The sequence below is a fragment of the Aptenodytes forsteri genome, unplaced genomic scaffold (genome assembly GCF_000699145.1).
Source record: "Aptenodytes forsteri isolate BGI_AS27 unplaced genomic scaffold, ASM69914v1 Scaffold179, whole genome shotgun sequence".
Lineage (NCBI taxonomy): Eukaryota > Metazoa > Chordata > Aves > Sphenisciformes > Spheniscidae > Aptenodytes > Aptenodytes forsteri.
The window spans coordinates 1,706,840-1,722,267 of record NW_008795378.1 but is presented as its reverse complement, the minus strand read 5'-3'; the positions used below and the strand labels follow the sequence as shown (position 1 = coordinate 1,722,267).

At 38.5% G+C, this 15,428-nt stretch overlaps 1 protein-coding gene across 1 annotated transcript; it reads right to left on the bottom strand.

Moving 5' to 3' along the window:
• Window positions 1-222: 222 nt before the first annotated feature.
• On the bottom strand, window positions 223-11,221 carry SEC62 (SEC62 homolog, preprotein translocation factor). The gene is made up of 7 exons (XM_019472412.1): window positions 11,113-11,221; window positions 10,617-10,722; window positions 7,782-7,992; window positions 6,072-6,164; window positions 3,455-3,515; window positions 2,420-2,539; window positions 223-1,816 (listed from the first exon to the last, which is right to left on the bottom strand). Exons 1-7 carry the CDS (start codon window positions 11,141-11,143, stop codon window positions 1,350-1,352), a joined length of 1,089 nt encoding a protein of 362 aa, XP_019327957.1. The 5' UTR covers window positions 11,144-11,221; the 3' UTR covers window positions 223-1,349.
• Window positions 11,222-15,428: the final 4,207 nt, after the last annotated feature.

Below are 15,428 nucleotides of genomic sequence, written 5' to 3'. Positions count from 1 at the left end.
AAAAAAGTTCTCTAAGTCCATTATTAAAACATCAAGCTTACCCTTACCTTCTCTGAGTGGGTTCGGGAGACGATCAAATCTCTAGTTACTGCTAAAGTGATCTAGAGGAATGATGCCACACCTCATTTTCTTCAGTGCTTAGTTAACCGAAACATACAGTACATCCTCCAGACGTTCAGTAGAAAGGGATGCGTAAGAGAAACTGCACAGACTACTCCAAGATATTTATAAACACATTATTTACCGTCACTTCATATTGGCTTTGAGTTACCTATTATTTCTGAACAGACAAATACTCTCCTGCCTCTTCAGTTTAAAAAGTATTCCAGTTCCAGAATAGAGAAAGTTTTAACATTAAGGCATACATACAGCTATGTTGTTTGCTTTCATTTAATAAAGATCAATTTACTCAAATACATGGAATGTTGGCACAAAACTAAAGCTCTTGTGGAACAGCTACCAACCATACACAAATATTCTGTGAGGTCCTCTTGACTTGCGTTTCTCTGATAGATACACCACAAAATGGCTTTAATAATACAAACTGAATGCTGGATCAAATCTCTAAATAATAAGTAGCAGTTAAAGTAAATGGTTTGCTTTATTTGTGAATTATGTACAGAATACTTTTTTTTTTTTTTTTTAAATTCTGATGGAGCAGGAGAAAGAAAAAAGCCATGATTTCCAAACCGTGCTGCTTCCTTCACCTGCTGGAGATGACATCTTTCTCTGAACCAGATGTACAAAACCAGTTTGGATTTCCTCAGTTGCTGGCACACAGTCTGGAGAAACAGAGAACGCTGCAGCCAAATTCAGCACTACCAGCTTTTTATATTTTCAGCAAAATACTTCTGCTAAAACTAGTTTTCTTAGGAAAGTTTTCACAATCTTTTGAAAATAAAATCAAGAAAAATATCAAGAAAGCTGTGGGCTAAGAAGGGCTTTACCTAACTAGCTATCAAATGAGTATAACTAGGAATAATCTGAGATTTGGTCATTCAACTTTTACCTGTTTTACAAAAGCAAGTTTGAGAAGCTAAACTAATTGACCAGTTATGCAAGTACCAGAAAACTATGTTTTTCAGTATGTTTGAGGACGATCTGGGCAATCTATCAATCAATAGAAAATTTGTCAGATTGATAAAACTTCTGTAAATGGATATTAATGATTAACATAGTACCAAGTAATCAAGTTAATGGTTAAAAAAAATGAAGGAACTAGATATAAAACTGTTTGGTAACGTGTATTTCAGCAAACGAAGATGCTACTGTATGGTCTACGTTTTGGTGATCAGCCAACAAAGAAAATCCAACCATTTGCACATACTTAGTCCCAAAACCACAGTGAGTTATGATTTTTCATGTGAAGGCCTACTTTCGCTATCTTCCTCCTCTTCTTCTTCACAATCCCCTTCATCTGTTTGCTGTTCCAGTTCCTCTTTTGTGATCATTTCAAAGTCGTTTCCATTTCCACTACTGTGCTGGGACCTGTCGTCTTCACGCCTGTCACTGTCAGTGTCTGAATGTCGCTCTCCTCCTGAGCCGTCTGTTCCCAAGTTCCTCGTTGCTTCTGTTTTCCCATCGTCTTCTTCCTTCTTCTCACTATCTGATTTCTCCTCACTGTCGTATTTTTGCTGCTTTTTGGATTCTGATTTTTCCTCTTTCTTTAAGTCTGCTTTTGGTCCTTTGTATTCATGTGTGTACAGGGGCCTGAAGGAGTCAATGAATCCCACGTCTGCCGTAAGATTTGGCAGGAACCAGAAGTGATGCCGTCCTCCAGTGATAAGCCAGATGATAAGGAAAAGGATGCAGCGAGCTGTATAAAAAAGGGAAATTTGGGTTTTTTTTTCTTACAACTATGGTGTAAGAGATACCCACTACTAACGCCCACCCAAAGCCAGGGACAGGGGTGACCTTGAGGGAAGATCTCTCCTGCAATAGCACTGTGGAGTAGTTTGTTCTCACCATGCCTCCCCCACCCCATTAACCTTATGTCTTATCTATGATTTAGCTCTTCATCCCCCCTGCTAAAGAAATACAAGCCAAAGAAAGCTTTAAAATCCTGGTTACACCATTCTCACTACTGAATCTATTCTTATATACAGTTCTCGGGTTTGTTGTTGCAGCCCCCCCCCCCCCCCCCCTTTTTTTTTTTTAAATGGAGGCCGTAAACAAATCTCCACTATACAGGAAACACGACCAGGTGACACAAACTCGAGCTTGCTTGCTTTCTGTGGCACAACTCTGACACCCAGTGGCCAGGAGGGAAACACACACAGGGAATCAGTCCGGCTACTGCTAACAACAACGGCCCGGGAAGCGAGACAGTCGCACCTCTCACACCACGTTGAAGAAGTAGGCTCTGTCTCTGCCCTTTTAGACTTCACTTGCTGATAAAGTGATGAAGACGGACACTTACCAACAGCAAGAAGAAGAATACTGGCAACAAAACAGCCTGCGCCTACACTGAGGTAATAAACACCAACACGCATTTCTGCTGGCCAGAGCGGAAACAGAGTTGCAGCTATAACGGCAATCACTAAATAGAAAGATGAAAAGCGTGAGAAGCATGATTAGTTTTTCCCGGTATGTGTACAAAGGTTCCAGGCTTACCACTTATTCAAGGTACTGGCTTAGCATAGTATGAGTTACTGATAGTATTTTAGGCCTTGACTGAAACCTTGTCTCGTCCCACTGCTCCTGTTCTCACACGGGGTAGAGACACACCAAGGACCACATTCAGCAACTCTAAGTTGCTGTGCTTAGTCAACAGAACAAAGAGAGCACCTCTGAGGAGAGGGCACGAGCAAACAGGTGAGTAGGGAGCTGCCTATAACCAGTGCAGCAGGACACAGGCGCAGGGAGCTGGGTGGAGATCATGGTGGCCCCAAGGACTGGTCAAAGGCCTGAATATGGCCCCAAGGGATGACACGGATTCTGAGGAAAGGTGGTTCTCTCAGGGCAAGGAAGCTGGAAGGTACAGGTCAAGGGTGTGAGACCAGCAGTACAACGATCTCTTAGCTCACGTCAGTTAACATCGATACTGATTTAGATTACAAAAAGAAAAATGAACTGATTTGGCTTATCCTACACAAATACAAGTTCTAGGGTCAGAAAGGTATCATTCATAGTTTAAAAAAATTCCTTTAACATCTTTCACATTTTTATATAATCCACCACATTTGCCTATTGGACAACTTGCTCGTTAGCTTAAAGCAATGGAAATAAACTGCTTGCAAACTTGTGCAAGTTCAGCCATTTGCTGAAGCATGTTTCAGGTTTGGTTTTGTTTGTTTGAAACATGTAGCCCCTGTGTCCTGAGATCAAAAGTCATATAATATGATTGGTGTCAAATCATGCTGAAACTGAAGAGCAAAAGCTTTGTCCAGAAAAAAGGCCTGTTGATACTATGCCTACGTTTACAATGTGCTCGCTAATATCTACTCTTACTTACCAAGTACAAGTCCCATGGCAAAAGTTTTAAAGTGAACAGGGTCATAGATCCACACATACACCTACAACAGAAATAATCTGGTTTACACTTGGAAAACAAGCTCTCTGAGAAACGGTTTCATTTATTCCCTCATCCAAATGCTTACTGCCATGCTGTAACACTTGGTGCTGAACAAAGGGCCCTGCGGTCAGTACCGTATCAGGGTAGAGGAGCAGGGCAGGAGGTCGTGTATCATAGGCAGGGCTCTACTTTGAACAGGACTTGAAACAGGTTTCTGCCAGTGAAAGAGGTGCAAAAGGAGACAGCCAGCCAAGGGGCTGCACGCCTGCGTGCCCACACTGACTACCTTAGCCATGTGCTGATCATAATCTGAGCCTCACGGCAGGGGGGCTAAGGACAGCGTGCCGCTCAGGCAGGACGCAGTGCAGAGCTGGGCAGGGAAGTGCTGTGCTGGAGGCTTCCAGCTGGGAGGGGACGAAGGAAGGGAAGGAGTTTCCATACTGTGTAAGAACAACAGTGGAAATCTCAGACTGGATCTCTCAAAGAATTACTGCATGAAAGAAGTTGTACCCAGAGTAACTTACAGGCGATATAAAATCCTGGGGAAAACAATCAGAGAGTAAAACTGATGGGGAAATGAAAGATTCAGAAATCAACATTTGGTTTTATCTTTCTTTATTCATTAATGTTGTTCAGCATGAAGCCAAAAAACTTTTGTTGGGAAAAAATTTCTCAGGTCCACCAAGTGGAAACAAAAAAAATACTTCTGGCTTTAAAGAGATTCCCTTAAGAGAAAAAAACAGCCTGAACATACGGAACAAAGCAACCAGCTGAAATGCTCAGTTTGGCTTAAGTCCCATTTGGTGGCCTCAGATAAGTAGAATCGTAACCTCTGTTCCACAGCGCGCTGTTATCTACAGTTGCAACACTCTACCAAATGTTTGCGCGAGAACTGTGGATGCATTTGCATCAGATTTGCTCAGCCTTATGACAAAAAGCTTCTTGGTAAAGCACAGAATTTTCTGAACTAGTAAAATCAGAATACTTTTTTTCTTACCAAACTAAACAGTTTGAATCTTAACTATTGTTAACTGTGAAAAGAAGCCGCTGATTACTAGAAACCAGCAACCCTCATAGCAGATGAGCTAATATGAACTAGCAGGAGGACACCTTAGAGGCAGCAATACAGTTTTTCGGTGTGATGCAACAAGTATTTAATATGCTACTTCTCACAGGGTATGAAAGTTGACTATATGCAGGCATAACTCTGCTGCCAGTCAACTGTTCTGTGAGCCCAACCAAACTGAAGATTGTGACTGGTGACTGGGCAATAAGATAGTGTGTAATGTTCAGTGTTTGTAAGTGCAAAATAACAAAGAAAAGGAAAAAACAGCTCTAGTGTAAATACACAAGGATTGGCTCTAAATTAGCCACTACTTAAGAAAGATGTTAGGAGTTGCAGTTCTTAAAAAACTGTCAGCTCATTAATAAACAAAAAAGTAAATGCTGTTAAGACAAAAAGCAAGTACTGTTACACTGCAAGTACAGTACTGCACCCTCGTTTTGAACGCTGCATGACACTCTGGTTACTCCATGTAAAAGACAATAGGGAGGGTCAGAGGTAGGTGTGATTCTGTATGAGGAGGGATGCAACAGAGCAAGGCAGGTTGTGAAAGAACTGACTGAGAAGAGTAAAATACAGATACAAAAAGGAAGTACATTTTCCACACAAGTGATTTATTGACAGCGTTCACTGCCATGTATGTTTTATAACCAAAGATATACAAGAATCTTAGGGGAGATTCCAGGACGGTGACACACAGCATCAACACAGCACAGTATAATTTTGCTGAAGTAAAAACTTAACACTTACCCCAAATCTTAAAAGCACAAATATGACTCTGTACATTACAGAACTGTTAAAGAATTAAATTCTTTGTCTTCCAGGAAAGCAAAGTACAGAGAAGTATTTAAGACCACAGTTTCAGTGGTAAAGCCAGGATGAGGACTCAGGAATGCCCAAGTGTCACCTCTCTGCTCAGATCACAAAGTCAGGCAGCCTCTGGATGGCAGGTATTTTTTATTTCCCTTCCTGTGATTGAACATCATGTTCTAAAAGGCCTGTCTTTTGTTTAGAAATATTTCAGCATGACAACGGCCATAGGATAATTTGGGTTGAAAGGGACCTCAGGTGGTCTCTAGTCCACCCTCCTGTTCAAAGCAGGGTCAGCTCTGAGGCCAGCCCAGGTTACTCGGGGCTTCACCCAGTCTGGTCTTGAAAGCCTCTGAGCACGGAGGCTGCAGAAGCACTCTGGGCAGCCTGCTCCAACATCCCATCACACCCTGAGGACAAACATTTCACCTCATGGCTGCTAACACGTAAATTACTGGTAATTAAGTCTCCTCTTAGATTTTTTTAAGTTACTGTCCTACATTTATCTCCCCCTAACCTCCTTGCAAATATCTACAAATCCGATGTTTCACAATCGGCCATCACATTGCCATTCATTTTTCTTTCAACATGTCAAGAAAGAGTTTGCAGAAATCCAGTAAATTAATCTATTATCTGACAATAGTACATTGACACTAAAAGTTAGAAAGTACCCATAAATCCTACCTCATTTCCATCCAAGAAAACTTGGTCTTCGTGTGGCTCAAGTTTAAATTTCCTCTTAGTTTCCTTTTTCTTGGGTGTTCCTGGGGTCTCATCCTGAAGACAAACACATATTACATATATTAAAGAAACAAAAAAAAAAGTTGAGGGCTTTAATTTCTAGTATTTTTATGTTGAGTCTGATAACTTTTCACAAACTTAAGATCATGTTCACGCTTTTTTTTTTCTAAAGATGCTTTATTTCCTCCTGTTCTCATTTATTGCCAACTGGGTACCTCAAAAATAAAGGAAAATTGTAAGGAAAGAGAAATTTTTATTTTTAGTTAGTGTCTAAGGACTAGACTATGACTTCAGTATTACATTATGTCTTCAAATGCATAGCAAAGCTCCACTGATATTAACAGAAAGCCTGCACAAAGATCAAGAACAGGGTACAACACTTCATAATCACTAACTCTATTAGAATTATTTGTTACCTTGGTGCCATATTTACCACATGGGCATCCTTTCAGAATCAGTTTCTGCCTGTTTATTCTCTATCCTCCTCAATCTCTTTTTGGATCTTGTGCTTCCTCTTCCCTGTCTCCTGTTTCCTTCTCTTTGCTTATTTCTTTGCTTGAAATTAACTTCCTAATTTTTGTCCTGTGTTGTTGTTCAAGTTACTACCCACTGGCTTATATAATCCACTAAAATATCAGTTCAATAAATAACAATTAGTTTAAAAATCAACATTACATTTAATAATGTAACTCTCCAGATGACAGGGAATTGGAGGAGTTCATAACTTTCATAATCAGCATTTTAAAGTACCTCAAGAGTTAGGTAATCTTACCCTGGCTTCTATGTTTAGGCTGCCAGCAAGATTGTTTTGTTTATAATTCTTTTATTAGCCATGTAGCTTTCTTCTGAGATCTAGACCTTTGCACAGACCATACCTGTCACTAAATGTGCCATTATTTGACTTAGGAGTGTCTGAACGGGAATAACTTTTGAGCACTATCCTACTAACTCTCACTGGATTCATACCACTGTATATAGAAGAAAAAACACATCCCTTCATCAAGTTTCTCCTGCAGATTCCTAACATTTTAATTTAGGAATTCTGTTCTGCTAATAAAAGAAATCAGGAATAAAAATGTGAAAAAGCACATGAAAACTTGTACAGTAATAATAGTTTGAACTTTAAAGAAAGTAAATCAGAAGTCTGTGAAAACTAGACATTATGCAGATTAGTAATGGAGCTGTCATACAAAAAAATGGTCCACTATTACAGAGCTATTTACAAGCACCATGTATCAAATATTACATTCCAAACATTCTTCTTACCAAACATTGCAAAATTGCTTGTTTTACATGTGCAGCTACACTGTTTTGAGATGTTAGGTCCCATGCATACGTGTCACTCTATGCTAACCTACACTTGTACAAAGCATCATTGCCCGCTGCAGCTGAAGAGAAGTAGTTTTTGATTAACTCAGTCCACATTAGAAGATGATGAGGTACACAAAGGCCCAACTGAAGCCTCTTTTTTGATCTAGATCAAAATCAGAACTCCAACGTTTAAAAAAAACAAGGAGAGAAGCAGCATATTTTAGAGATGAAAACAGGCAAAAAAGGTATGTTACATTTTAGACCAATCAACCATATTTTTAAGCCAATGTAATCTTAACAATCAGTTACAGGTTTGTCTCTTCTCTTACAGATAGTACTTACCTTCTTACACTCCTCTTTTTCACCATCCTTTTTCTTTTCCTTTTCTTTCTCCTTCTTATTTTTTTCATCTTTGCCACTTTCCTTCTTGCTCTTTTTCTCCTCTTCTTTCCCACTCTCGGCCTTTCCTTTTTCCTTTTCTTTCTTCATATCCTTGTCAGGTTTCATTTTCATCACTTTTAATGCTCGATGAAAGAACTGTTTTTTCAGGAGTCTTAAAATGAAAAACGTTAAATGATACATTTAAGCGTGGCTGCGATAACAACGTTTACACTCAATTATGTTATTAGATAACATTCTAGATTATCTATCTAATATAATCATGAATAGCATGACTGAAAGACAGAGACATCTGCTCTATTTGCAAATAAATACCCCAGACCTAATTATCCTGTGTCTCACCTCTTGCTTTGCTTTTATTGTTCATCTGTTCAAAACTGGGTAAAACCCATACTTTTCCATGGCAGCATTTTGCATAGATATAAATGAATACACAAGATGTAGGACGGAGAAAGCCACCAGGTCAATTTAATTATCTTTCCCATTAATGCAACTCCATCCAATATTTATTTTCAAGTTCATGTCAATGTATTTCATAGCAAAAATAAGAAAGTGGACATATGGCATATCAAGTTCCTTGGTAAGTGGTGCACGATGAAGAAAATCACCCTGTTGAAACTGTGGTACATATGCAAGCATTCCATTCATGTCAGCTACAAACATACCTTATAGCAAGTATATATACAGCCAGCGGGGCACCAGGAAGTAGTATTTGGTAGTCTTAAGGTTGTCACCAACAAGTAATGTCCTTGAAAGGATCATAGCCAAATTCAGAATAGGAAGAGCAGTACAGAATACTGCTCTTCAGACTGAGAGGAAGCAGTGGGATGTGAAATCCAAGCACACATTCACACTGAAAATCCTGATCGTATGCATCAAATTGATTTGATTGGTCCTTGATTTCCTTCATCTCTTGCTGCAGACCAAATCCTTTTGCTGGACTGCTTGTTAAATTAGGAAAACTCACTAAAGAGAGAGAAGTCATTCTACCAATTAAACTTATGTGCATGCTGACTATCAAGCAGAGTTGTTTCAAGTATATTGAAAAACTTCCTTCAGACAATTGTTGACATGGATCCTCTTTCTAGCAACAGAAAATCACTTGTTTGGGAGAAACTACTTTTCTTCACAGCTGGAAGTTTAGGGGACTCAGGTACTAAGCAGCCCACAGGACAGGTCTGGGCTGCAGGACAGCTCTTTCACTTGCAGGAGCTACCTCTGCCGGACTATAAAAAGACGGGACTGTGCAAGACCTACTGCTCAGAGCATGGAGCCACGGCATCAGTGTGGCCAACAGCCAGGTCCTGAAGTGAGACAGACCTTGACATAACTAATGAAGTCCAGATTGCTTGCTGATTCCCGAATTGTTAACCCTCTATAGATCTGCTGAACAAAGCATTACTGATGTAGCTTATTTGTGAACAAAACCCCTCAAAAGAAAACTTACTGAACTTAGATCAATATACAAGTGTACCGGGAGACCTTAGGTACTGGAACAGCGTTAAGAATTCAGTTAGTAACTTGTTTTAAATATGCAATTGATCGATGCAGTTGACACAGGATGAAGGAGCAGGATCTGATATTTGTTTTTTGTTTGATAGGGCAGGTAAAATGAGCAATAGCCACACCGAGAGTTAAGGTACTTGTTTTTAATATGAGTAAGAGCCTAAGCAGCCTCTTATACTGAAGGGATTATTTTTGTATTAAGATAATCCTCCATCCCTTCCAAAAGGCAAAGGAAGTAGACAGTGCTAATATTTAAAACTCTGAAAACAGCTTCAGTGACCAAAGGTGGCCTTAGCATTATTAGCAATATAGAAGCGAGCAAGAGAAACCAAACTGCAGACGTGGTATGGTGCCAAATGGATCATCAGGCCACGAAATGATACTGGTGATAAAAATCACTGCCAGAGAACAGAGAGTTGAACTGATTTTCTTTGCACACTACACAGGCATTCTTTACACTGCTGGAGCTGAAGGACTTAACCAACTGTTGACTCATCTGATGCTTTAGTAACTGAAGAACAAACACACAGACTCCTACCGCAGTCGAAAGACTCTGGAAGGGAAAACTTATTTTTCTGCTTCCATTAGAATAATGCTTTTTTCTAAACTTTCTTGAAGAAATCAGCAAAAGGATTAAAGTTCAAACACAGAATCAGCCCTGCCTCAGCCCTGGAACTGGGGGGGAAGAATCTCGCCTTCCTGGATCGCTATCTAAAAGAGGCCAGAAAAAAAAAAGACTAAATATTAGCCACATTCTTCATTTCTAAGTAGCTTTCGCAGAGCTCTCCCAAGTGTAGACAGTCCTCTTAACCCTATGTGTCTGTCCCAAATGAGGTATAGTCAGAATATGCCATTCATCTAAAAAAGCACTTAAGAGTACACTAAGCAGCAGGGACATACCATTTGAGAAGCATAAACTGAACGTCAAAGTCCAGCTTCTGCCATGATGGCAGACTAGGTCCACGGGAAGTAGAGATTTGAGAGCTCTGACCCTACTAACTTAAAATAACTGTAAAATTTAGGAAAATTGTTTTGTTCATCTTGCTGCCCGAAGCAGCATAATGAAAGCATGAGAGAGTTTTGAGAACAAATATGATGAAACTACATTGTTTCCACCCTCAAACACAGTAATAAAAATATATTCATTATTTTTACATACAACCACAAACGTTTTAGAATGCACGAAGCCTAAGTGAAATTCGTTCCTAAATAACTAAGACATCTTGACAACTATACTCATTAATAAAATTGATGAATTAGGCTAGGTCATACCTGTTGCAGTAATCAACCACAGACTCTCGGGTTGTAAATAAAGCCTCTTCTCCTTTCTTTGCCTTTGCCCATTTAGAATCCAGGAGGCAATCCACAGCTTTTGAGGCTAGAGGGGAAAAATGGAATTAAAAATGCATTAAAATTAATGACATTTATTTTAATATTTAGTCTACATTCCTTGAACCACACCAACCAGTCAGTCAGTTCTAGTGATGTTCCACATCCTCTCAATCTTTCAAGTAAGACTAGACACTATTCTGAAATACAGCACTCTTGACAACTATATACCTTTACATCACAGAGCGAAAAGTTTATTGTGTTTACTTCAGGCTGGTAAGATTAATTTTATGGCTATCTAATGCCTAGGTAAGTTTTCAAAACCAAACTGTAAGATCAGTACTTATTAGGTAAAGCACTAATAATAAAAACAAAACAGCCACCCCCCAAGTACAATGTCAGAAGAAGAAAGTTTTATTTTCTGGTTGAGTAACCCTACCAATAAAATAATCAACTCGGTGGCCCATCATGTTGGTGGATTTTGTTGGACAGTTGAAACGTAGGTATTTAGCAATAGCCTTCTCCTCCTTGAATGGCTCACCGACCTCCTACAATAGTAAAAGTGCAAAATTAATACAGTTTTAAACACATGGGAAAGCCACTCATTTGGGCTCAAAAATCAGATATTGCAAAGTCCTCATTATTTTATGGCAATAGATAAATAACAAATAAAATGTAAAAGATGTGAAAATAGGTCACGTAATTTTTCCCCAAGAACTTTTTGCCTACATAAAGTAAAAAAGCATTCCTTTACGAACTCCTTTAACAGCTCTGTAAAAAGAGCAAACTAAAGGAGGAACTAAGAGAAAAGCACTGGGCATATGGAAAGCTGCTTAAGGCATACAAGCTTGGATGAAAACAGTTGTGAAGCTGAGAGCAAAGAAAAGCAACAGAGTGAGGAATGAGCATGTATGAAATGACAGCAATGCATATTGTCAGAATACAAAGCAGCTTGAATTTCATGTGAAAGAGGAGAAAACCATGTTGAAAAGAAGTTGAAAGATTTGGCTAGAAAATTTCAGTACCACTGATATTGACTACAAAATGACTTTAACTTCAGAGTACCATTGAGGAGATTCTTCCAATCTAGAGACTAGGAACATCAGTATGAAGCACTGCAGGATGAAGTACGTGAACGTCAAAACGCCTGCTTTAGGAAAAGGGAGCCCTTAGTCTGCACACATTCATAAATTCTGTACGTTTACCAACTTGCAGGAAGGTAGCAGAATTCAAAGATTTGTAAGACAGAAGGATGGAGATGGGCATTTTCAATTATGTAAAATTAAGACTTAATATTTGTAAGCAGGAAAGGAAGACCTTTCTAACGTTCCTGCTTCACAAAAACATATCTGAAACAAACATTTGGCATATTACACTGACTCACGCAAACTTCCTCAAAAATTGCTTTCTGTAAGAGTGCTTTTAATCAGTAAGGCTTAATTGTCCAAATCCCCCCGCTACTCACAGATCAATAACAGAGAAATGCTAGGACATCTTTTCAGACTGCCAGTACTTTTCTGTACCTATTCTTCTCATGCTGGCCAAAGAAGCAGATTACAGAAGCCACAAAACAGACTGGTGATTTACAGGAATATACAGAATTCAAAGATCCTATTTAAAGACATAATGTTTTTAAAGGTCAATAAACATATACAACCTCTATTACCGCTTTTAAGATGTATGATCGTAATATTGCAAGAAGCATGTCAAGTGGAAATGCAAGGTCAAATAGATGTTGTTATACCAGAATAAAAACTTCAGATGGTGAGAGTTGTTAATTTTCAACAGTTTGCACAGCTAGCTTTCAAAATCAACTGGTTAATGAATTATCCTTCTAGATGGGATTGTTGCTTTTCCTACCTGAGGACAATTTTAAAGAGAGTAATACAGACATAAAATATCCAAATGACCAAAAGCACTCCGTAGTTTGTTAGTTCTGAGGTTATTGACATTTTTAAAGCCTAAATTCTTTATATGTAGGCAGACATATGCTCTCATACTCACCAGTTAGACAGTTTTAAAAACATGTGCCTAAATTAAGCCAGATGATGCTAACAGTCCTCATATAGATTAAATTAACTCTTTCTTCATGTTCAATCCTTTTTTTTTTCTTTCCAATTTTAAAAATCTGTATAACTCATGGAAAACTATTCACTAACTGACAGCGCATGTATGCACATAATTTATATACTGTGGTTTGATGTCCCCTTATATGGTACAGTTGTACCAGTAGTTGTAAATCACTGGTGATACTACCAAGTTTGGTACCAAAACAGATTTGGTCTAATAGCAAGAAAATGAGTTACAATGCATTTAAAGAAAATGAGTGAATGTGTACCATCGTTATCGTATGGCACATGCACAAGGTACCAGGGAGAGTGATGACTATGTAGCAACTGAGTTTCAAAATAATGCTTTTCTAGTATTTCCTACCAGCAAATTAAACTTAGAACAACAACTCACAGGGCAAATGTTGTTCTTCACAGCACAGACTGTAAAACAGTCAGAGAAGCTACAGATATTCACATCGATGTTGATTCCTCTGCTAGGATTTTTTTTTTCTTCCTAAAATATTTATGATTCTGATAGGTCATGTGATGTGCTATACAGGCAGTGGCTGGCACCAGGAGATTTTTTTTTTTTTTGATTGCCTCTTACTATCTATTGCTTTGCCCTTTTCTGTGGGATAGTTTCATAACATCCCAAACAAAAAAAGCTTCCCTGTGAGAGAGACTGCCACAGTTTAACTGTGCTCATTCTGAGAAAGTTTCCCCTGCAATTTAATCCCCATTTTTCATCCTATTTTCATCCCTTTATTTGCAGAGCCAGGCTTCTGTTAAAATATTAAAACAGATGACTGACAGAAAACAATATTACATTTCATCATAAAGTGAAATCAACAAAAGCACTGAAAATTTCAGTATCCTAAGCACAACTTTTTAAAGACGCAGTTCAACTGATCTTTATGTTCAGTTGTAAAAATAGCCAAAACCCAGGCATTTTAAGCCTCCTCATACATTTAGAAAAAGATTATACAAATGAATCAAGGGGTCGTCAATAAATTATAAAGCTTTAAAACAGATGACACAGCCTTAAAAAGCAATATGAAAACTTCCTGATAGTTAAAGTTTGCTCTTATAGGAAAGACAGAAAGATTCAAGAACCATCTCAGGCAATATATTTCTGGAATGTTGTAAAATGTCTTCTCAATTAAAATGCTATGATTAAACTTTTTCAATTAATAAAAATTAGGATAGTGTCAAGCTTCCAAATGCTTCTGCTCTAGATTTTGTTTTAGGCCCCTGCATCTACTTTAATTTTATATATTGAAAAATGCATGTTGTCACTAGACAGCATGTAAAATTTAGAGATTTATGATCCTTGATAATTTACAAACTCTGGAAGAATGCCATTAAAAATAAAATCAAACCCAATTTCTTATTTATCTAGACAGAAGAACTCCATCTACAGGAAGACAGGAAAAGCAGTGCTCAGCCTACCTACTTACTAGTAACAACTCTGGAAGAATGCCATTAAAAATAAAATCAAACCCAATTTCTTATTTATCTAGACAGAACTCCATCTACAGGAAGACAGGAAAAGCAGTGCTCAGCCTACCTACTTACAGAAATGCACCCTACTTCCAAGAAATGCACTGACATTTTAAAATTTTTAAGAATAATTCTCAAGCATTCCTATCAAAATTCTGCCCTATATGAATTCATAAAACAACGTCGAGATTTTCAAACCCAGGGACCTTCCAGATCCACTGAAGTGAAAGGAAAACCCTAATCAAATTATTTTTTTACCACTGTCTCCCAAATCGAAGTATAGCACAGTGCATTCTGAACTTCCTTCAATACACTGATGTAGTTCCAGTTAATTCAACCTCCAGCTGGGACTGCAGCAGCGAAGAAGCCTGTATACACCAAAAATAAAAACATCTGAACTGATCTGTTAAAACTAGTGTGCCCATGAGCTTCCTCCTCCCTCTCATCTCTACCTAAGTATGACTTAATTCAGGTTCTCTTACTCCTGGAACCACTCAATGGATGTCAAAAGGCCAGAGCATATTTGTGGTTTGAAATTTTACTCTCTTTTTTTCTCCTTTGCATCACAGCTGCAGGAAGACAGGCACGACCCAAGACAGGATGATTTCCCTCCACAGCACTGTAATGTAAACAAGGTTTCTGGAAAATCAGAACAGAGTAAATGATGACTATCTCTAACAAGACAAGTTATTTCATGTGCAAACGTACTACAAGGATTTATGTTCCTCTGTTTTAAAGGGGTCATCAAAATTCTTTGATTTCAATAAAATGAATATCTAGTTTATTTCTTTGCTCCTACATCTTAGAACTTAGATTTTCAGAACACCGTCCCTCACAGAAGACTTCTGAAGCCTAATAGTTTATACAGTTTTCAGATAAGGAAAAGAAGAAATTTAAGCACATTTGTCATGTGCAGCCTGTTTTTCAAGCTGAGAGGCTACGTCAAAAATGACACTATGTCAACCCATGTTCCATTCCTCATACCTCTCCTCATATTATAAGGACAGTACAACTGCATTAGCATTATCTTCTCTGAAGATGGTCTGAGCACATCACAGCTTGGGCTGAATTGCAAGATTATCTTTTTCCTTTCCCTGTTGACTCTCAGGACCTTAGACTAGAAGATGTTCTGTGGCAGGGGAGTGGGTACTCCTCATCCATCCTGCTGAAACATTTATACTTTGCCTAAAATAAATCAAAGTGC